The sequence below is a fragment of the Nelumbo nucifera genome, chromosome 6 (genome assembly GCF_055504915.1).
Source record: "Nelumbo nucifera cultivar China Antique chromosome 6, China Antique-T2T, whole genome shotgun sequence".
In the NCBI taxonomy this organism is placed as follows: Eukaryota; Viridiplantae; Streptophyta; class Magnoliopsida; order Proteales; family Nelumbonaceae; genus Nelumbo; species Nelumbo nucifera.
Genome location: NC_142654.1, coordinates 19,173,339 through 19,198,006, shown reverse-complemented (window position 1 = coordinate 19,198,006; position 24,668 = coordinate 19,173,339). Strand labels below are relative to the sequence as shown.

At 35.9% G+C, this 24,668-nt stretch overlaps 1 protein-coding gene and 1 pseudogene across 2 annotated transcripts; both read left to right on the top strand.

Annotated features, from left to right (window-relative positions):
* The first annotated feature begins 16,988 nt into the window (after positions 1-16,988).
* On the top strand, positions 16,989-18,586 carry LOC104591252 (protein SOB FIVE-LIKE 5-like). 2 transcript variants are annotated; one of them, XM_010250059.3, is made up of 4 exons: positions 16,989-17,632; positions 17,818-17,901; positions 17,994-18,094; positions 18,204-18,586. In XM_010250059.3, exons 1-3 carry the CDS (start codon positions 17,234-17,236, stop codon positions 18,054-18,056), a joined length of 546 nt encoding a protein of 181 aa, XP_010248361.1. In that variant the 5' UTR covers positions 16,989-17,233; the 3' UTR covers positions 18,057-18,094; positions 18,204-18,586. The 2 variants fall into 2 exon arrangements, with proteins under 2 accessions (XP_010248361.1, XP_010248360.1); XM_010250058.3 differs by having other exon boundaries at positions 16,990-17,632; positions 18,020-18,094.
* Positions 18,587-20,355: 1,769 nt separating this feature from the next.
* On the top strand, positions 20,356-21,115 carry LOC148790644 (large ribosomal subunit protein uL30y pseudogene; annotated as a pseudogene).
* Positions 21,116-24,668: the final 3,553 nt, after the last annotated feature.

The following is a 24,668-nucleotide window of genomic DNA, read 5'->3' as shown; positions in this document are numbered from 1 at the left end:
TCCTTATTTTTATTCTTAAAAAAAAAATGTCAGTATTCAAAAAGTGCCAACTTAGGTCTCCAATCAGTCAATGTTTACAGGTTGGCATGGATGTTTTATAAAAATATTTTCTTAAAAAGTGTTTTTATAAAAGTATTTTCGTAAAAGTGCTTTTGTAAAAGTGCATTCATAAAAGTGCTTTTATAAAAGAACTTTCATAAAAGTGCTTTCATAAAAGTACTTCCGTAAAATTACTTTTATAAAAGTACTTTCATAAAAGTGCTTTTGTAAAATTGTTTTGTTAAAGTGTTTTCATAAAAATATTTTATTTTTGCAAAAGTACTTTTCATAAATTTACTTTTATAAAAGTGCTTTCGTGTAAAAGTACTTTTATAAAAGTGTTTTTATAAAAGTGCTTTCATAAAAGTGCTTTTATAAAAGTTCTTTCGTAAAAGTAAACATCTATCACAACAATTTTATAGGTAGAGTTTTTTCAAAGAATGAAATGAACAAGATGGAGCATGATTATTTTTCATGCTAGAAGCTACTCAATTTTTATACTATGAACTGATTTTTCATTCTAAAAAGAATGTAATCTATCACAAAAATTTTGTAATCAAACACTATTGTTATTCATTCTTGTTTAGAATGAGTAAAAATTAAAAGAATGAAACTTAGAATAGTAAATCAAACATAACTTTAATAAACGTAAACGGAATGGAGCACATAATTAGATATTTTTGTTCGATTGTGTTGACGATGCAATTGAAAGGTAGCAACAGCGACCCCTCAGCTGTATTTTTGGTCTCATGTGGATGGATTGAATGATAGGAGGACGTTTGATCTAAATATACACGTACACACACGTATGCAATCAATTACAAAACGTGCTGGATTGGATGGATGGATACATTTTGGACCCTGGACCAAAATATCTTAACGTGGAAAGGTTCGTACCTGATTGAGTTGTTGAATACTGAGCCAAAATTACTGTTGTTTGTGATCCATAGAGAATTGGACACACGGCGCCGTACACCCATTATTATGTGCAGCAATAAGTTCAAACAACAGGGTCAGTGGGTGCAGTATGACGTGATAGGTAATGTTCCCTAAGTAATACGGTCGGTTGTAGACAATCTTGGGCTTACGTGATAAATCCATTTGGAAGAAGGGTCCCACCACGTGGGACTCTCCAGTTTCGTGATAAATTTCATATCAACAAGAAGATATGGACTATGTTTGATTTCGTGAGCATGTTTTAGAAAAATGTAGTTAACTAGCAGTGTTTATTATATATGAAACTAAAATTTATTAAATAAATTTATCAAATAAACACTAAAATGTAGAAATGTTTGGATTTATATGAATGAGGATTGAGGGACACAAAAATTTGAAATTCCCCCAATGCTTAACATTTGTTAAAACTAAATACTTATGTGGCATATTTAAGCTGATGTGGAAAGCAATTTTATGAGGTGTTATCTAAAATGTCCAATCAAACAATAAAAATAACAAACATTTAAAGTAAGTTTTTCAAATAAACATTAATAGAAATTAACACTCCATTTATAAATGCCCAGGGAACCATACATATACATGATTGTGAAGTGCCTAAACTTTTGGTTGATACCACTCTCGACATGATGAAGTCATGTAGTAGAATCAAGATTTGCTCCTCACGTAGGGCACTTCACACTGTTCTCACAGCTCTGTCCCACCATGTATTCGGAATATTTCCTATGAATAACAACAAAAGTATAGGAGATATTCCTAATATGTGGCTGAAACATGTTGTGAGGAGTGCTTTGCGAGGACTTGATTTGGACTCCATGCTGCAGTTGTGTACAATGTTATAAATTGAGATTTGCTCCTTAGAGCACTCCTCACACCCACCTCAGCCACATTCTATTGTGTATTGGAAACATCTCCCATGAATAATAGAATACAGTCACATCCCCTGATTTGGGCACATTGGTGTGAGGAGTGCTCTATGAGGAATAGATCCAAACTCCAAAAGTCATAATCCCTCTCTTTCTCTCAAGTTTGGATTTGCTACTCACAAAATCGATCCTTACACCCACTACACATCTCTTTAGCTGCACATGAGGAGCATCTTTGTATTTGAATGGGGAGATGTTCTCAATGCACTAATGCGAGGACTGTGAGGCCCAGTTTTGAAGAGCAAATCTGAGCCTTTTAGCTTTTGAGGTGGATGGGGACTGCTCTCTTGAATCGGGATTTGCTCTTCAGAGAGTGTTCCTCACACCAAAATTTATACTGGAAACATCTCTCCACACATAAAAACATAGAACTTTGGAAGATGTTTCTAATGTGCGGGTGGGATATGCTGTGAATTTGGTGTGAAAGGCAGATACGGACTTGACAATTCTTCCCCTCATAGGCGTTGAAATACGGAAGTGACAGATCAGAAATCATTCTCTACGTTTGGTCACTGCTTCACTCTGGCTCTAATTTTAAATCCAAACACAATTTTGTTAATCCTTCCCAATTTTTTGTGGACTTCAAAGTATAAAAACCTTTCTCTTTCACTCTTTCACTTTGGCCCCATTTGCTTACAAAATTATCGCTTACTTGGGTAATATTTACCCAATTAAATTCATTTATCTATATTCTTTTGATTCCTATAAATATTATAATGATTTTTTTTTATTTATAAAAAGTTAATATTAAAATAGGAAAATTTTTTCAATTATATTTTATACATTTTTTCTCCACATGAAAAAATTATTTATTCATCTAAGATATGGATAAGTTTTACCTAGATAAATGAAGATAACTTTACTATAGGATTCAATATTTATTGCAAAAACACACTATCAAGTTGATAAATAGGCCTTAGTAGCATATTTGGGGCCAATGCATCAAGACTTCCTAACTTTTTCCAAAGACAAAAAATAACTCCTGTTCCTTCTTCGATCCTCTTGAGGCTCATGACATGAAATCAAAATTAAGATTGCGGGGGCACTTTGGGTGCATTTGATACAATGGTGTTGTATAATTGTTGCATTTTGGATTGATCATACAGATTTATGAAAAATATGTGCTATCGCATTATTTATAAATGTCATTTCAACTAAAAAAATGCATATACTGAGAAACATCAAATTTGATATTTTAAATAAAAATACAATTTCTATTGATCAACTCAAAACATTTTAAAAGCATTTCAAATAAAACAATGTATCCCACATATTTATATTGATCAACACAAAACACGATGCCACTGTACCAAACAAAAAGATTATCAGGGGTTTAATGTTTATTTTTGATCATTCTCTATGTATGTAGTCAAGTCGGCAGCAGGACAAAATATGGCATTTTTAGGGGGTGACGACACCTTCAAACTTTTGTAGCATTTACATACATTTTCAATATCCAAAATTTCTTTGGCTAACTTTGTTAAGATATTAAAATATTTAACAGTATAATATTAATTTTGGTAAAACAAAAAATCAACTTGGACAGAGTTAAGGGTGTCAATGGACTGGTTTTGATTGGATTCCATCTCGTCCAAAATCAATTTGGATGGGTTGAACGGACTAATACGACATATTGGATTGGATTAATCCAGTTCAAAATATTTATTAAATTAGATTGGACCTGGTTTATCCGTAATAAATTTATATTGGATTGGGTTGGATTAAGCCAATATTTAATCTTGCATTGATATAAGATAAGAATATAAGTATTAATGAGCTGGGTTTGGGTTGAAACCAATCTAAATCAAAACGAATTTGAACAGATTAGACGCTCCAAGAGTTGAATTGGGCCAGTCTAAAATATTCATTGAATTGGATTGGACCTGATCCATTTATAATAAACTGACATTGGACTAGATCGGATTGAAACAAATCCAATCCAATTGACACCCGTAGAAAGACTGTAAATGTATTCCAGAGGCTATAGGGTCTCCTACAAGTAGATGGTTCAGATCTTTAGGTATTCCACATCATCCTTCCATGAGGCAAAAGTAAGGTAAATCATATGGGGAGAGTTAAGATCTCCTACTAACCCCATCCTACTTTCCTTTCTTTTAATCCAATAAAATATGAATAACTATTAATCCCAATACATTATCTACTACCCAAAAAGTTATCCACAACACACTACAGCCATACATGGGAGCATCTCAATTGTTGTTCATGGGAACATGTTCTAGGGGCTTTTGGGGGTTTGACCAGTTTCAGGGGATAGGGAGGTCCATGACCGAACCCCGATTAGTTTTGGATAAAAATAAATAAATAAAAAGCTAAAGAGAACTTTGTATCAGATCAGGGGGAACGGATCTAATAAGTACAACATAAAATGCACGATCAATGAGCACTTGATAAATATTCTGACAATTGTCAAGCTATTTTTAATCTTTTTCAAATGTAGATTGGAGGTATTTTAAGGGATTGGTGTCAAAAAATTTTCAAAAAGCTCATTAAACATGCTTACAATGCTATGCATAACTGATTGGACATATTTTCAATGCTGTGCTTACCTGATCGGAACTGCAGATTCCGATGTATTATTTTGAACAGTTCCTTGGTTTTGGCTAGACTATTGTGGAAATACATTGGTAGCGTATTTGTGGGCAGCAAATCCAGCTCGCAACCTCCCTCTCCTCTGTCCAGTGTCCAGTGACGGCTATCTATTAGTCATTTACCATAAAACAATTTCATTTCTTTAGCTTTTGTCTTTGGCTCTTTGCCTCCGTCTGCGTCTTGTCTTGCTAAATCATTGCCAAACACCAATTCTTGAGCCTGCATTGCTGGAACTTGCTTTGCCTATATTGAGAATGGGTGAGGCCCCAGCCAACCAGCCATTGTCCGTCCCATCTGATCTGACGGAGACATGGACAGTTGGGGCTCGACTTGTTCCTAACTCCCCAAGCACTGACCCAGCATTTCGTCATGTTATTGTGAGAAATTGTAAGCAACTTTCTCACAAAACAAACAATTCAAAACCTTTCGATGTGTCGTTGAGGTGAGATGCAACTCTCGCAGGCTCACCCCGATAGCCCGAAGTAAATTCTTTGATTGGGGTACCCGATTTGCACAGTTGCATCCCTGGCCATATATGGGTAATTAGGAATATACTACTTTTCAAAACATTAAATTATTTCAGTCACTTTCTCTGTTATCTAAAGACCCTTAGGCTCAGTTTGAAAAGAGTATAAATGTAAATATAATATTTTGTACCGTACATATTTGCATGTATACTCCTTCCAAACTGAGCCTTAAGAGTTAAGGCCTCAAGCAAGCGTCCAAGTAGAACGTAAATGGATCAGAATTACACTAGGTCTAGGACTGTCAATGAATTAGAGATATATTCAACTCAAACCTGTTTCTTTGACACCCCTATGCTTAAATTTTATGAATAAATAAAATATTAATTCAATCTGACTCAGTCTAATATAAAATCATTATGAATGGATCAGATCCAATCCAATCTAATAAATACTTTGAATTATTAAATTTAGACTGATCCAATTTAATATTATTTATTGGACCATTCAACCTATTTAAATTGATTTTGACTTTGATAAAATCCAATTTATTGACACCCCTAACTAGGTCACATGTATAATATAACAAGTAGGATTCGGTTGCAATAAGAACTACTGCTTCACGGGGGCTTAGTGAAGAAAAAAGAATGTTAGTCATGTTTCGTCATTAAGCCTTATGGCTATGGTTGGTTTGAAGGAAAATGTAAGGAAAAAAAAAAGAAAAAAGATAAAAACATCTTTACAACTTTCGTATTAGTTTTTCTGTCTTTCCTTTTCTTTCTCTATTTTTTCCTTTAAACCAAACATAGTATAATCTGTAGGAAAAGAGTACAAAACAAAGAAGAATGCCAGCAAATGCAACTCTTGGATATATCTCGTGTGCAGAAGAGTTGCATAAACTCGTTGCATTAAATCATTTTTTGGTAGATTACAAGAAAAAAATAATTATTAATTTTACTTTATACTTTCTAATGCAAACTGTACAGCAATAAACCACTTTGGACCACCTGGGCATTGAATAGAGGCGCATGAGTAGAAAAGGAGAAATGAATGTCCGTTTGGATCTAACACCTGAAATGGGCCTTACTTCGGTACGGTAAAATTGACCCGTCAATTCAGCGATTAAAACATCAATCAGTCGACAACGACTAGCAAATTATTTTAGTCATACACGAGTTTATATTTCAGCCGTGTGTTGGGAATCAATTCTTGATGATAATACCAGAAATGATGAGAGGTTAGGGAGAAATATTTTCAATATACGATTGAGATGTGCTCTGCGACATTATGGAGCACCCTTTCATGGGGGGCTGATGTGAAGTATTCGCCACACACTGCTTTACCATCTTCTTCAACCCCAACTTCAGCCGGAGTTTCTTGCAATTCAGACTTAAAAAATTTGCATCTGTCGTGACTTTTTAAAAAAAAAACAATATATTAACAATGGAAGAAAACAGGCTGCATTCACATCTGCGCCCCACAGTACATCCAAATTGTGCATTGAAAATATCTCCCAGTGATAAATACGGAATGCGTTTCTACTGCACATTCAGATATGCATGTGGGCGATTGTGGAGCACAGTTGTGAAGTCAAGGGCATCGCCCAGCGAGCTTTTTAATCCTCCGAAGAGGACATCCAAAATAAAGATACCTTATTCACAATGTTTATCCCGCTTATGGGCCATCCAGTTGCAGTTGCATGAAAGGGAAATTGAATAAGAAAAAATGTAATAGTTGAAATTATATTTTATGTCCTTAAAATTATTATAGACTGATTAAATTCAAAATATAGGTATTCTAATAAAAATAGGATTTAATAAATGTTAATTGAAGTTAATATCTTAAATATAAGACTTGATGAGAGGATTTGAATAAAGAAAAAAATGATTGTTTAAATTACATTTTTGCATTTATAATTAAAGAACAATCAAATTAAAAAAAATGTAATATTAATCAAATAAAAATTGTACAATATCATTTAAATTCAAAGATACCTCCATCCTCTTTTCCATCAAAATTGCTTGCCTTGAACCAATTGCATCCACCCTGCACCCCCTAACGGCTAACACAATTGGAGTGATTTCACCAACCTCCATCTCGAACTGATTCCTGATCCCCAGATTCGCTGTAGTTAACTTCCACCCTTGCCAACGGTAACATTTTTCCGTGAGATTACCACACCGAAGTCTATTTCACTTTTTTGCACATTTCTGTTCTAACATCGATTCTTAATTCTGTTCCTTGTGTAGGGTTGGTGCCTTTGATTAGTTTCTCCATTATTGAATGACATATTGAGTAGTGGATAAAATGGTCGTATGACCAAATACCCAATCTACATTAATCAATACAACATACTATTCAGCTTTTTCAGAAAAAACAATAAGTCATTCAGTTCAGCGGCTTTAGCTACTACAAAAAAAAAAAAAAAAAAAAACCCTTATTTTGGATGTGGATGACCACAAGGCAGGCATTCAATGTTCAGGTGGATGGAATATGCAAAGTGGGACCGCATATATATATAATAGCTTTAGTCTTTAGACTTTGGTAGTCTCCATGTTGCTATAGTTTCTTGGCAAACTTCACTATTCTCCTATAGTGAAACCACCCCATTGCAATCATATTTCAGGTTGAATTTGAGCATTTTAATTTCTATGGTAGATTGCCCTTGACATTCTCTCTTCCTCCTCTCCCTCTAATTCTAATTTATAGGTAATTAAGCAAATCCCTTGTCACTCTCATTCATCATTCAGTCATCAGCAACTACTTTGTATCAATTAATACATTTGGTGAGGGTAGGGGTCTTCTTGGAATGGGAATATGTCCAGGATTTTTGAGATATAACTACCTCTAGAAAAACTTTCCAGTCTAGGCAATATTCTTTTTTTTTTTTTTAATTTTATTCCACCAAAAAATTCGAAAAATTTTACAAACAAAACTCCAAAAGTTTTCCTTGCTGAATATTGACATTATAATAGAACAGAAAAGAATGGCTGCATCTTTTGAATTTGAATGAAAGCACAGTTATTTTTATTCAATTATAAAATAAAAAGTAAAAACAATTGAATGTTATTTTACCTTTTGTATTTTCGCTTTTGTCTTTTTAGGTCAGTTTGGAAGGAATACAGATACAAATACATACAGTGCAAATATATATAAAATAATACAAATTATAAAGTTTTGTACTCCTTCCTGGAAAAATATAGACAAGAGTGGATGCTATTGCTCTTAATACTAACAGAATCTCTACAAAAAATTTAGGAGCATTTCCTCCATTTTAAATTAAAAGGAGCCAAAATGAAAAAGTCTTTGGTGGAGCCTGTTTGTGGACGGAGATTGAAATGTAAAATTAATCTTTGATAAGGGTAAAATATAAAAACTTCCCTTGAGGTTTCGGATAATCACAAAATCCTCTCTTGAGGTTTCACTTTCACAAACCCCCCCTCCCCGTAGAAATGTAAAAACCTAAAGCTATCTCCCTTTTCTTATTGTCCTGGACGGACAACATTGGCCTAATGCACTAATTTTTCGAAAGTACCTATTTTACTCTTAATTAAAAAAAAAATCCCAAATCAAATTAAAAAGAATAAAGTAATATTACTCTATAAAAATGTTAGGTCTAGTGATTTCTAGAAGGACAAATCTGATATTTTGAATTATATTGAAAGATGCCCTCCTAATTAATTGTAAGGGTAATTTTGTAATTTTAAAATCTCCATTAATGGGGCAAAAATGGAAGGGAAACTACAATTTCTTGTAAAATTACAGGAGACGTTTTGCTAAAATGAAACCTCATAGAAAGTTATTATGATATTAAAAACTTCAGGGGAGGTTTTCATATTTTACCCCTTTGATCGTTATCTTTAAACTCCAACCTAATATGGTACTCTGACAGTCTGTGGCCAATTGGAAACTTCTACTTTGTCCTCTTATAAATTTTCTTCTACTTGGTGTTTTTTTATTTTTCCTTTCATTCTATTCCTTAATTTTAAAATTGGGGTTTTTATTGTTGTTCAGTCCACTCCAATAAATATTAGTTCCACGGTATAGTTGAGATAAGTGTCAGCTTAGAATTGATGCCAATACATGGTGTGGATATTGATGTTATAAGTGAAAGTTTTTAAAATTTTAAATAATTATAGATCTGCAGTAAAATTTAAAATTCTGAGATAGAATACAATATAATTTTTACTTGGAAATTCCAATCCTCCGTTCACAAGTAGTACCAATTGACATTTACATGACCACTCACTGGAATTGAAAAGGATGAGGCAAAAGAAGGGGCAGTTATTGTATATCCTTTCCTCTTATTCTTACAATTTTATTAATTTCTTTTCTCTTATTCCTTTCAAGTCTTACGTGACAAAGGTTTTAGGCGCAGCTGTACCAACTACCCAAATCTAGGGACAACGCATGTAAGGCCTAGCTCTGTAAGATGATATGACATCATCATAGGATTGAAAGATCGAAGACACTGAAAAAAAGCATCCATAGCAATCACTGGCTTATAAATAAATAATTCAGCCCAACCTATTGAATGATTTAACTTTTTAAAGTATTGGGAGATGTTTGCCACTATGACGGTGCTGTGAGGTCAAATGGGACCTCCCAGTAAATCTGAAATGCATGCATTCTAAAAAACACATGTTGCCATTGTGGATATGGTTGTACAGTTAGAAATTATTTTGAAAAAATGAAAAAACAAAAATGCATTCTCTCAACGATTCTTTTCATCTCTAGTGATTGAAGGCGTTTCGCTTGTAACGCAGTTGCGGACTGGCTGGCAAATAGAGGTGTAGACAGAGAGGAAGAGTGCATAGATCGTAGCCCGTGGGATATCGACTTCCTCGTCTTCCTTTTCGCAGCTTGGGAGTTGGGAGGGCCGTTCCTCTCTGGATTTAACTCTCCTTTTGTACCCAAAAAGGAAACTAAGGCACCATTGTTTTTCGCTTAATTTTGTACGTGTGTTTCTGTCGATTCAATTCAGGTAAGACTGTCACCGATCTGGTCTAATATGAGTCCATTCAGGGGCGGTGCGAGGACATTTTTATAAGGGGGCAAAATCTAGAGTGAATTAAGGGAAGGTGGATAGCCAATCATTAGGTTGGGGAGTGGGAAAGGGGCCCAGAAATTAGGGGTGGGGGGCTATGGCTCCTGGCTCTGCCCCTTAATCCATTACTGATGGATTAGGTCCAATCCAATCCTATGAATATGAACCATTTTGAACTGGTCCAATTCAATGTTTGAATCATTCATACTGTTCAGATTGGTTTTAATGTATACATTGGGATCCAACCCAAGCCTGGTTCATTGACTAACGTAGATTGGGTCCAAACTGTTCAAATTGATCCGCAACCCAAAATCACGGTTTTGGGTTCTACTATTATTCTATCCTAGACTACTGTAGAAAGTAATTGATATTGGTAGATCCAAATTTGATTTGTTTATATGCTCTAATTTAAATCAAATTTGGGTCTAATAATAAGTATATTGAATTTGCAGCCTCAAAACTGTTGCCTTACATAATCACATCTCAGTATTTTTCTAAAACCAACAATACTAGGGATGGCAATTTTCTCTGTACGGGCCTTGGTTTGAACGGATCGGGTTTTTCCCAATTTTAAATGGGGATAGGAAAAACATTTTTATCCTAAATTGGAGATGGGGCGGGAACAGAATTTGCTCATAATTCTTCCAACCTGCTCCAAACCTGATGGTAAATTAGTAGAGTATTTCTAGGTTTAATATTAATTTTTAAAATACTTTTAAGTTTCTCCCAAATTCAAAAATCCTAGGATCCCATAATTCCATTTTCATAGTACCCCTGAATTGCTACAATCCAATTCTTGAAATATCCCAAATTCCCAAAATTTTATTTCTAAAACATCTCTAAATTAGATATATTTTAGGTTGTTACCTCGGGGCAGGGAAAATTCAAAGATTCTTTATCCCAGTTGGGGGAGTAAGTGCCTCAATCCGGACCTACCTTTCCACTAGGGACAGGGAGGGGACAAAGTAGGGTATCTTGGTTACGAGGTAGGGACAGGGAGAGGGAGAGTGTGCTCCATCCAATTTCCATTCCTAATCAACACTTACCAATGTGGTAGTTGTTTACTTATTTTATTTACAAAAAAAGAAAACCATACTTGTTTGATGTCGGATTTTGGAAGATGGATATTATAAGAATCTTGTAGTTAAATGGGCTATAGTTCACACCTACAAATACCAAATAATGTCAGAGGCCCCTGTGATCTTCAAGGGCAAAGACTTCGACAGTCAAATTAACCAAGGTGATGAAGAAGACGAAGTGCCGGAGTGAGAGAGCAATGTAAAAACAAGAGAGTGCCAAGGCCAGAAGAGACACACTTATTCCCAACGTGCTTATAGGCAGATGCTCATTGGATGTCAGATTAATGAGGTTGATAATGCCTCCTCACGTCAGCCTGCATTGTTTGACTTACTTCATTAAGGCTGGTGAGTGGTGACCATGTGACTAAGCGTTACCCTACCATTTAACGAGCCTGAGTACTTTGGTTGAGGTTGTAATGATTAGAGGCGAACGTGCCATTAAGCCCGTAGGTGAAATTTCGTAATTGTCCTCCGAGGTCTATGGTAAGACGAGGCTACCCTGTCACAACATGATTAGAACGAAATATTTGATCGTATCACATCACATGCCCCCCTCTTTGGAGGTCGATGTGATATAAGACCATTAGACCAAGTTGTTTGATGTCAGATTGTCTTCAGTTGAAAGAAATAATGTGCCTGAGTTTTCAGAGACGGAGAAGCTTATAGCAGAAAGAGATCAGCTTCGACCAGAGAGAGATGAAGCCATAGCCCTCGTTGATAGTTGATAGGCACCAAGACAAAATTTCCTAGCTTGAGGTGGAGTTGAAGGTGGCTTTCCACAAGGTTGCGTCCGTCGTGGCCCTTGACATAGCTAATGAATTGAAGATGCAGGCTTACGAATTACGATATATGATTGGAATGGAATATTTGGCCATATCGGGTTATATGATCAAAATTGAGTCGGGTCTGACCAACAAAATGTAACATCGTACATTTCACAATCAGACTGAGACTCACTAAAAAACATAAATTAGACTTATCATGCATAAGATGCAGTGTCAGATCATGTTGATAGGGGTTGGGATGTGTTTCGTTGGCAGGTGATTCGAACTCGACCAAAATACATAGGAAGTCTTATGTCTGGGGTTAAGTTAAGTGATAAACCCGTTATGGTTTGCCCGTTCTGAGGGAAACATGACCCATTGCCATTGACATCCCTAAAAATACCTTTATTTGTTCAACATCGAAATTGAGGCTGCAGGTTCTGGTCATCTGTTGGTGCGCAGCATTTTCCATTGGAAGCAGCATCCCAACACACGAGTGGGGGAGATGATAGTTTTATACTTTTATAGGGAACTAACTGTAGAGAGCATTTCAGATTGAGGTGCGTGCGAGCGCACGTGCATGCATATTTGTATGTGTGTGCAAGTTCACATTCCAATTTCCAACTGTAAGCATTTTTTATTCGTATGTTTACTTTAAATATAAATAAATTTATACCAATAATAACAAGACTTGAGACTCAGAAAGAGAGAGAAAAAGATTTGTTGCTCAAACAACGGCCCATAATTAATCAAGTTGGTGCAAGGACAACCGACTTTTGTTTCCCCCGGCCCAGTCTTGTCCATCTCTACAATACAAAAACAAGACAGTACGGAGTAGGGAGCAAACTTGATAGCAGAGGCGTGGGTCTGGGGCTCCAGAACCAGGGCCCGTATGCAATTTAACTTGTCAAGTGTCACACATCCATTACATCGAAATTTACCTTAGAATCAGTCCCACCATGCAGTTAGCTTATCTGGGTCAAAACCCAATCAATCACTCGTTAAAAGGTCATGTGAGGTTTAGGCACTTATCCAAACGAAACCCATGAAAAGGTGGGCCCACATCTATGGGTGCTGATCACATGTCAAGTTATCCCAGCTCACAGGGTGAGGCATATCGTATATGTTAGGAAAATGGTTAATCATATCCTTTTGGGTCCAAATTCCTTCGTCCATGGAGACCGTAAAATGTTTGATTATATCACTCGAACCGTCCAATTAATGGATTCTTTTTTTGTTTTCTTTTTTCCTTTAATTTCTTGTACCTTGCATTGCTGGCCATTAAACATATTCAATCAGTTAAGTGGCCAAGACAATGTAATCCTGTCCAATCTTTTAATTGGGCCCATAAATTGAACAAAGTGGATTGATGAGCTTGAACGGCAGGGACCCAAAACCACTGAAATCTATTCAAAGTATGTATTGATTAAGGTTGTGTTTGGTTTGAAAGAAAAGGTAGGGGAACTTAAATAAGGTTTATATTCAGTATGAAATGTGGATAAGTACAAGCTGATTCAAATCTTATAAAGAAATTTAATTAATTATAATGGAGGTGATAAGAATTAAATACAAGATCACTTAGGTGATGTTTAGTTCTGTGCGTGTTTATTGAAAAAATACTGTCACAAATGTCATATAGGTGTTGGCATTTATTGCATTTGAAATTACTATTTGATTTTATCATTTATCAAATAAACACTAAGAAACTGAAATGCTTTGATTTTTGTGTATGGGGCATTTGGGGAATGTCAAATTTTTGTTTTCCTAATGCCCCAACATTTCTTGAAATGAAATGCTAATATGACATGCTTTTGTGGGTGTTAATTTAAGGTGAAAAGCAAAAGTCATTTAAAATGATGTTAAAAAAAAACATTTAAAGTGAAAAACATTTAAATTAAGATAGTATAGATAAACATTTAAAATAATAAATGGCCTTTGTTTAAATGCCAACGGAATTAAACATATACTTAATCAAACAGACTCTAATATCATCTCAATAAACAGTTCCACCTAAAATTTAAGCTGTTAGATGAAATCTCTAAATAAGATTTTATTATCTGCAGTGATAGCTAGACACTTCTCCATGGGGATAACTGCGAAGAGGTAGCTCAGTCAAACCATTAAATTCTAAACAAACTAAAGCAATATTTCAATTTTCCACTTGATATGTAAGGCCATGTAATCCTCACCAAGAAATCATTGTTGTACTAACGACCTTAATTTGTTTTGGTATTTAAATGCATAAGCTAGGGCCTAAAATCATCCAAAACAGATGAAAGATTCCACAGTTCTACTTGTGGCAACCATTGTCTAGCACAAACCTTGATTTGGGGAAAGCTATATTACCAAATCATGTCATTTATTATTCTACGGCAAACTTTTTGTCCTACATGGATTCATTTTTCTTAAGCCACCTACATGGATTCAATGAATGATCACGGTGCCAACCTTACGATAACAACTTATTTTTAACTTGCCACATCATCAATCTACATGATAGAAAATGGGGTAAAGTAGAAATGACCAAAACAGGAAAATTAAATAATTTACCAATGTTTATGCTCATGAGTATCACCATAAGTTGTACAATAAATGCAGTTAACAATAGTTTCCACATATAAAAGGGCATATCATTACAAAAGTTGTAGATTGACTAATTAATTCATTATTTATTACTCCACCACACAGTGTGTTTGGCTTCTTTCAATTGGATTAATTTGCACTGCAGATTCAAATGCATATCAATTGTACTATCTCTGTATCAGGATTCCTTAAATTATTAAAGGTTCAATAAGTTTTGATCAACTCGGTCAAAATAGTTTGAATTTTTTGTTAAATCACTCCAACTGAATATAAATACAATTCTATAAAAATATTGAATCAGAGTAAAATTTTAAATTATTAACCTGCCATATTCGTATTATGCTTTTTTTTTCTTTTTTTGGTAAGATTTTTCTATTGGTTTGATACTCGAGGCATAAGGTTGTGTTTGGAATGAAAGAATTGATTTGGAATAATTTAGATATAAAAATATCCACCCATATATTTTTTTTCAATTCCAATAGAAGATGGAATTTGAAGTCCAATAAGAACAGGTGTAATCCTATATAGAAGCTCTCCAAATTGACCCCACTTAGACCATGTTTGGGAGTGTTTATGTTAAAAACAAGTGTTTATTGGGCGTTTGGTAGTCTTTTTCTTCAATAAACACTTAAATAAGCATTTGTGACTATTTTGTCCTTCATTTTCTTTCAAATTTTTAAAATATACCCTTATGAAAATACTTTTATAAACACACTTTTACAAAACCACTTTAATAAAAGTACTTTTATAAAAACACTTGAGTAAAAGTACTTGTACAAAAGCACTTTAATGAACATGAAAGAACTTTAATATAAACACTTTTTTGAAAGTATTTTTATAAAAATACTTTTATAAAAACACTTTAATAAAAATACTTTTATAAAATTCAATTAAGGATAATTTTGAAAGAAAAAAAAAATGAATAAGTGATTATTGTATAAGCACTTAAAAAAGTTAGAAATTTAGGTTTAAAAAGTAAACCCTTATTTTTTTAAAATAAGCATTTATTTAGAACTTATTTTCCAAATACCAAAATAAGTGCTTAATGGTGTAATCCCAACCCAAATAAATACTTATTTTTAAGCACTCCCAAATATGGCATTAACTCTACTTTAATGGCTTCATAAAGAATAATGGAAGAAAAAAAAGAGAGAGAACAATCAGGCTTTGAAAAGTATTGTTATTGGGAAGAGTTAGAAGGAAGTGAGATGTGCAGGCAAATATGAAGTAAAACTAGTAGTTAGTTGGATTAGAATATTTATTATGTTTGTTGTGTTTGCATGTAGACTCGTGTCCTGTTGCTTATTTGCATGTACGGCTATTGGCTTTCTCCAATAAAATATTCCTAAACAGTGGTTGTTACACCGGCCAATACGGTCTTGAATGTAGAACCCGGGTCTATTCCATCAGGCCCCATGTAAATGGTTAAGCTAACCCGTCCGGAAACCATCTTAAAAGAATCCACATTACTGTGAAAGTGTGAAGTACCCAAATGCTTTGACATTATTACATTATTGTTGTTGAGTACAATTATTCAACAAAACAATTAATTCCAAGGATCTCTCTGAGAAGAGAGAGAGAGAAATAGAGAATGGTTATTAGTCTATTACTGCTATTACTGCACTGTAGTATAGTCCATACTCTAATAGGGGACAAGAAACGGTGAGACCCATATAATCCCTGGCCCTGGGTAACCATTCTATTCACGGGATTTGAAATAATTATGGACGTGTGCCCTCCTCTGTTTAGAGCGTACACAGTGCCTCGCTGTATTGCATGTGAAGGCGTTGGGCTCCATCTTCATTAGATCTGTTCATGGCCGGGCCGAGCTAGGCTTTTATTGTGTATTAACAAATTTTTTTAAGGCCCGAGCTCGAGCCCGGCTTGACCATTGGGCCTACAATTTGGGTCCAAGCCCGGTTCTCATAAAAAGTCCGAAGCCCAAGCCTGGGCCTGGGCCCGAAATTTAGCTTATATTATTATTATTATTAATGTTGAAGCAGCTGAATATAGAGAGATAGATTGAAATTATAAAGAAAAGAATAAAATATATATATATATATTAAATTATAAATATATATTTTAATAAATATTATATTATTTATATATTTTATATAATATATAAAATACATATTATATATTTTATAAAATATATAATACTGAGTCGGACCGGGCCAAGCTCGGGCCGGACTTTTTTGACAAATCCCGAGCCCGGCCCGAAACACAGTCGGGCTTACTGTGTTAAGCCCGAGGTCAGGCCCGCGGGCCGTCGGGCTACCCGGCCCATGAACAGGTCTAATCTTCATCTCAAAGCTTCCATTGCAGAGTCATCTCATCCCCTCCCTCGTCTCTCGCATAAGAATTAAGAAACACCGACCCAAGTGGTAACATTGATGCATCCATTGGCCATTGCCATTAGGAGAATAAAAAAGAAGAAGAGAGGGAGAGAGAGTTAAAAAAAAAAAATAATAATAATAATAATAATAATAAAAAAGGATAAATAAGTTGGCGAACAGAAAGGCGGGTTAGGACAAAAATTGCCTAGGATTTGGGTGTGATTCGATTGGTTTTTCTCTCTCTAGTCTTCTTCTACTTACAAAGTCAGAGAGGAAGAAGGGGAGAGGAGACGAAGAAATAGTAGTAATTCAGAATCTATTTCCATTTCACTTCGATCTCATCTCATCTAGTTCGCGGCTTCTTGTAAATAACGGAGCTGCTAGCTAATAGAAGAAAACTCATTCGGGTGTTCTCTGAAGAGGAGCTAAGAATGAGTGGCTTGGCTTCTTCAGAGTGCAGTAGTGGGTGTGAATCTGGTTGGACTATGTATTTAGACCACTCCTCTCTTTCTACAAATCCTTACAAAAGATGTTGCGGGCTTCGTGATGAAATTGATTTCTTTGGTCAAGATTTTAGAAAAGAAGAAACAGAAGAAGGGGATGAAGAAAAGGATTTATCTATGGTTTCGGATGCATCTTCTGGGCCTCCGCATTTCCTTGAAGATGATGACTATTTTGAAGAAAATGGGTGCTTTTCTTCTGCTTTTCCGGCTGATGTATTAGCTAACAAGAGTGGAAAAAGAAGAAAATTAGACCAACGTCAACAGCAACAGCATCTATTATCATTTCGTGATGACACTGCTAGCTCTCCTGTTTTCAACTTCTCCGAGGCAAGTCTAGGCTCTAGAGCAAGAACTGTATTAGTTAAAAGGAAAAGAAAAAGAAACAATAGTTAGAGTAATAGATTGCTTTTGAAAGCTGTCTACGAATCTCTATCATTAACATTATTTCCCTTTTCACTCACTTGTTATTAGGAATAATTTTTCTTTGATTGGTTCTTGACTTATTTCCGTAGAACAATTTGGCTCCCTCCAACAACCAAGATGCGATGGAGGATCTCTTGGATTTCTCGCAAGGCTTCTCTGCAACTCATTTTCAGGTACCCAACTTCCTCTCTGTCTGGGTTTCTTCTTTCTTACTCTCTTCTTATTATTGGTTTCCTCCTCAATGTCTCCTTCTCTTCTCTCTAAGACTTTCCCCTCCTGTGAGAGTCACAGGGGACGCCAATATTCCAGGAGCAATTTGGTTTCTTAAAGTCCTCTCACCAAGGGAAAACTACTTCATCTAAAGAAGTAAGTCACCGGATCTCTTTTGGCTTTTACTTTCACTGGTCATAAACTCATACAAGAAATTTCATTGATACAACTATTCAATTCCTGGATCTGTTCTCTCTGTTCACAGGTTGCTTGCAGAGGAGAGAGTGAAAATGAGATATGGTAATATCTTCTATCTTGTTCTGCTGTTGCTGCTGTTGCTCAGAAAGAGATGGGAGGATTGTAAAAGAAGAACAAACTATAGATCTCAAAGGGATTATGTTCCTTGTTGTAACTTTCTTTTTCTTTACCCGTCCACGCAGTGGGGAACAACCTGAGAGCAAAAGAAGAAAAAATAAATCTTTCATCTTTTCTTTTTATTAAATCTAATTTAATCTCTTGTCATGAATGAAGGTTGTAAATGAGAGCCGTGGTTTAGATAGGTTTGTTGTTAATCTTATGCATTCAAATCTAGCTACTACTGCGGGCTAGTTGTATTCGTCAAATTCTTTAATGACTTGCTTCTCTGAACGAACTCATCTATATCTGTGTGTATGTGTGTGTACGGAATATGCTGTGAACAACAGAACTGCAGATACCATGCCTAGTATCCAACAAACGCTGGACTGGAGTACTGCTTCATGCCGCACCGGGAGCTAAGAACCAAATATGAGCGTAATTAAAATGTATTTCGGATTAGTTGAAAATTCTTGTGATGAGAATGAAACACAATATAAATTCTCATTTTTCATCAGAAAAGGGTCATCCATACAGGCACCACCATGATGGTATTTGAGCATCTGATTCAAATATTTTGTGCAATTACTGAATATTTGTGTCAACAGTTTTTAATTCTTCATTTTTTTAATTGAAGTTGTCTCCCAAGGTGGACTTAAGAACCATGTTTTGAAAAAGACTTATTACCATGTTCTATGAAGCTAAGACCACCGCAATATTTGAAGTGATACTGCGAGCGAAACCCATATGGATAATATGTATTTATTTTAATTTAATTATAAAAAGAAAGGTAAAACTTAGGTTTTATCTTTTCTGTGCATGCATCATGTAAGAAGATTAGATAAGACAAATAGGTAGGATAGGGTGGATTGGTAGCCCATATTCTATAGGAAGTCAAGACGAGGGTGAAGGGACATATGTATGGAAAAAATATAATGCCCAATATAGAAGTATCTCACCTCTACTTCCAGTCCAGGACCTCAATAAAGCTTCAGAGATCCTGTCTTGAGATCTCACTAATTAATATATTCACCAAATAAAACATGCATCCTGTTTTAGTAGAATGTGGTCTATGTATTTGTTTAATTGTGTTTTGTTTTTACTATTTGTTTATGTACTTAGTTTGAGGCTGTCTGCTTTCACTGGGCTTTGTGTTGTTTACAATTATTTGTTTTCTCCATTCTCTTAATTAATTCTATTTCCAGTCAATTAAAGGAATGAATCTCGCGAGTTCGGACCCCTCTCTCTCTCTCTTTTGGGCTTAAACAAAGAAGGGTTGATTATTTATTTCTACTTCAAGTCGTGGGTGTGTTTTTATATCATTCCCTTGTCTCAATGCTGTCCAGAGACCAGAATCCAGTCCAGATGTGTGTCGATTGCCGAAGCCCAACTGCGATTGGGTGTCGCTTACTTGGGTAGAGCCAGAAATAGCTGTTGCCTGTTGGTCCTTATCCACTCTTTCCTTCTCGCTCCATTTTGACCGAGAATTGTGCTCGTGATTAGTGGTGAGTATATAAGCTGCCACTTGAGAGAGGACATGATCATACACCAGCACATGGGGTAAACTTTCAATACAAACTGTAAGGACCCTCCCTCGGGGAATGTTAATCAATGACGCTTTGGTTTCTATTTATCAAAATATTTAGGGTAAATTATAATGACTCCCCCGTCTTATTATTATTATTATGGGGTCGGATCAGTGACAAAGACCCCTACGTTTTTTTTTTTTTAAAAAAAGTCTCCCTTAACTTTGGCTGTTAGACAAAGACCCCCCCCTCTTAGCACTTCGTCAATTAACTTTAAAAAAGATTCTCATCTGGCTGTTTACATTTTTTTAAATGTCTAAACTACCCTTTTTTAATTTATTTTACATTTTTCTTTAATTCGTCAAAATCATTTCACCACCGTCCCATCAGATAACACATCATCCTCTGCTGCCTCCTTGGTGTCCCCAGGAACCGGCAGATATAGCCTAAACCATATTCTTCATCTCACTGTATAGGGGTGCTAATGGACATTAGAATGATTTGCAGTGAGAGGACTTGATGGACACCGAAAGGGCGATGATGAACAAAGGTTCCAGACGGGGAGTGTCTCAAAAGCTCTGCAACCCACACAACAAATCAGTTACCATTCTCGCACAGCGCAACATAAGCAGCTTGAGATCTTGGTGGTTTCATAGACGAGTCTGCAGTTTCGTAACGGGATTATGAACTGGTGATCAAGGCAATAGGTAATCAATGAATGGTGAAGGATGGATATAAGCTTGTTCCTTGGTGGAGTATAATTGAGTTAAAGTTGAAAACCGAAAACTCATCTTCAAGAGGACTGAACAATATGTTAAAGAATACCAGGAACAGGAGAAAGAGCTAATCAAATTGAAGCGCGAGGCCAAGCTGAAAGATGATTTCTATATTAATCCAGAAGCCAAATTGCTGTTCATTATTCGTATCCATGGTATCAATGCAATGCACCCACCGTTTGAGACAGATTTTTAATGGTGTGTTTTTGAAAGTCAACAAAGAAACTATGAATGTGTTGCATAGGGTTGAATAGACATTAGATTGCTTTCACTAATAATTCTATATATAATTGAACAGGCCCTAGGAAAGTATAGGATCATATACATGGAAGATCGGATCCATGAGATCAGTACAGTAGGGCCCCACTTCAAGGAGGCAAACAATTTTCTTTGGTCATTCAAGTTGAGTGCTCCATCTAGCGGCTTGAAGAAGAAGAGAAACCATTATGTTGAAGGTGGGGATGCTGGATGCTGGAAATCAGGAACATTATATCAATAAACTTATTAGGAGGATGAACTAGTGGAGATACAAGCTAAAGCTATAATCCTCTTGTCGGTTCTTAATCGATTTCCAGATTTTGTGGAGACTTTGGTTTGGTTTTAGGTGATGTTTTGTTAATGCATTTAGAATCAGATTTGTATATATATAGTTGTACGTGGCAGATTAAACATTCGTAAAAATGCCTCTATATTCAAATTTTCCTTAAAGTTATGTTTGGTTTAAAGGAAAAAGTAGAGAAACCTTTTTCTTATATGGATTTTTTTACCTTTCCTTTCCTTTCTTTACTTTTTCCTTGAAACCAAACATAGCCTAAACGATTCAAAGTTGCAGAGCATCCCACTGCTCTGGCTCATTGGCTTGCTTCTAAGTTTTGACGTCAGAGGTTATGCATGTCAACTTATTAAAGCCCCAAAGGAAGCTAGACTACAGTTACGCCTAAGCGAGGCCGGGGGCCAGAGTGATGAGATGAACATCAACCATTAGATTCTGACGCTAGAGGCTATGTCAACTACTGAAAGTCACCCAAAGTAGCTAGAAGAAAATTTTCTAGAAGTTCAACCTCTTAAACCTGTTAATGTCAAGTGGACCTCACCAATTACCATGGAACAAATCCTCAACAATGGATAGTAACCCCAGAGAGGCGTTTATAAGGTTAGCTAATTTGATGCATTGGTTCAAGATCCCACCAAACCAAATTAGCCAATGTGGAAGTGGAGGAGGGAATATGTTGGCACAGTAAGTGGCGTTGAACTTTTTTTGGGACCTATAAATCAAGTTTTCATGTGAAAAATGAAGTTTTCTTGTAGTTTTGGTTTGTTGTTGCAATTTGTTGGAGATTTTTTCCTTTTTTGACGAAACCACTAGTGAAAAAAGTCAGATTTCTCACTGCCACAGATTTCTCACCAAAGAAAAAGTTGGATTTTTTCTTTTTCGGACGATGATTAAAAGTATTTTTGGGTCAGTTAGGTTTTAAGAGAGAATGGCAAGAGAAAGAAAACAAAGAAAGCTTAATGGGGTATTTTGATAACCTAACGCCTTCCGTCAGACATAATGGCCGAGGGGGTCTTTGTCTAATGGCCAAAGTTCAAGGGGGTCTTTGTCGCAAAAAAAAATGCAAGAGGGGTCTTTGTCACTAACCCCATAGTACGGGAGGGACTTTGTATGTTCTATTTTTTTTTTTTTTAATTTATGTGTGTAAGTGATACCTATCTCTCAAGTGGGTAAGTTACCCAACACTTAATGGAACGAAATTGCTCATTTTAATAATGATTTTATACGACTAATTATTTACCTAAAAAATAAAAAACATTTAAACAAATATACTTATCCGACAAATATATTTATGTGAATAAATAAATTTCTAAAAAAACAAATGGGGCCTAAAATGCATGGTTTTCAAAACCATACTAGACTGGACGATCGGACCGGAAAAATTGGGAACCGGTCTTTGTTTTCCCCAAAAACCGGATTTTCCCCCAAAACCGTTGATTTTGGTCAGCGAACCGCTAAACCGGGTGGTTAATCGTTCGAACAGTTTTGACCGTTTTTATTTTTTTGAATTTTCTTTTATTTTTATATTTTTCTGTCAGAATGGGCCGAGCGTTCGGTTCGAATGATTGGACCGTTCTACCCGATAACTGGACCCCTGACCGGTTCAATCACCGGGTCGGTTTTAAAAACCATGCTAAAATGTAGGTTACACTTGGCTAAGGTTAATTGCTTGATTGAGTACATGTAGAGGGAGGAATTGCTACTCAATCAAGCAGTTGGCATATGGGTGGTAGGAATTGCTAGCTAATAATTAATAGGGTAAATCTCTTAAACACCCCCCTACTGTTTGGCCTAATAACACGCGGTACCCCTACTGGTTAGCTATTGTCTTGCGGTACCCTTAAGTTTTCTGATAATTGTCATTATCGTTAAATCAGGACAGAAAAGATGATTTTATGTTTTTACCCTTTCGTTAACTCTCACTCATATCGAACCCATTTTGCACCATTTTTCAAATTATGTTTTTGCCCTCCCTTAATGAGGGAGAGATTAAAGTATTATTCTCGCCAAACACTGTTTATCATCGTTCATTGGAGAAAAATATATCAATGTTCGTGCGGAGAAGAACCACAGTCATCTTCCACGATTGCCGCTGCAAAATCCGGCAAGTTGTATGGCAGTGCACAGCAGGTTTGTATGAAAAACATGCATTTCGGTCTTGTTTTTTCGGGGGAGGGATGACATTTGTCGTCTCTCTGAGCTAGTTGCTCTTGGAATATTTTTCTTACAAATTTTTACCATTTTGCAGTGGGATTCGAATATTTTTCTTACAACTTTCATTGAGATAGCCTGCGTTTTCTATCACAGAGGTATGGTCCAACTTTTTATGTGTTTTTTAGCTAGGGTTTTGGGGACTACTCACAGGGATTCATTGACAAATCCGGGTAAAATGGAACTTGGAGGTTTTGAGTATATGTGGTGTGTTGGGACCCATGTGTCTGCTTTAATTCATACACATGGGATCAACACGTGGGTCCAAGTGCTTGACAAAATGTCTGAAACACTATTTCAGCATGAATCTGTCAATACCAATGTATGAAACATTGTTTCAAGTGTAGGGCCCATGATTGGAATTGTTCTAGCTCATAGTGTAGCTTATGTTTTCGGTTGTGGTTTAGCTTATTTTGTAGGTTATGGTGTTTAGGGTGTAGCTTATTGTGTAGCTTATTGTGTACTTATTGTGTAGCTTATGTTGTAACTATATTTGTCCCTGTCTATGATGTAGGTGATGGATGGGAGTAGATACATGTTCATCATCAATTATGGTGGCCATTGGAAGTCCACAGATGAGAAGTTATCATACGTAAATGGTCAAGTTGGACATGTGGATAATGTGGATAGTGATAGAATATGCTATCTAGACATCTTGAATGACTTTTGTTCATTGGCTGCTATACCTCTTGGAAGCATTGTGACTATCAATTACAGGATACCAAGTTAGGATTTAGAGGAGCATTTAGGTGTTCTTAGTTGTGAAAATGATGCGATGGACATGTTTGCTATCCATGGGGACCTCCATAAGATAATATTATATGTTACTTATACCGAAGCCAAGTGTGTTAGTATGGATGATGGGTGTAGTGGCAAGGGAAAGGAACAAATGCAAGATGATGATGATGATGTTGACTGTTATGTAGTTGATGATGATGATGATGATGATGATGTTGCTGGTCATAGCCATGGCAATGATGAGGGGCTGGATGATCATCATGATGTTGATGATGGGGAATTTAAGGGTTTGTATGATGATTGTGATGCTTACTGGGAAGATGATGGTGAGGATTATTCGGATGAAGATGGTGGGGATCAAGAGAGTTCAGATGGTGGGGATCATGAGGGTTCAGATGAGGATGATGGTAACGAGGGTGTACATGATGGTGGTAGTGCTGATTTGTTTGACTATGAGCCTACTAGTGACTATGATAGTCCAAGGGAGAGGGGCAATACACTGGAGTTTGACTTTTCCATACCAAGATTTCGGGTTGGTATGGAGTTTACCAATGTGAAAGAGTTTAGGCAAA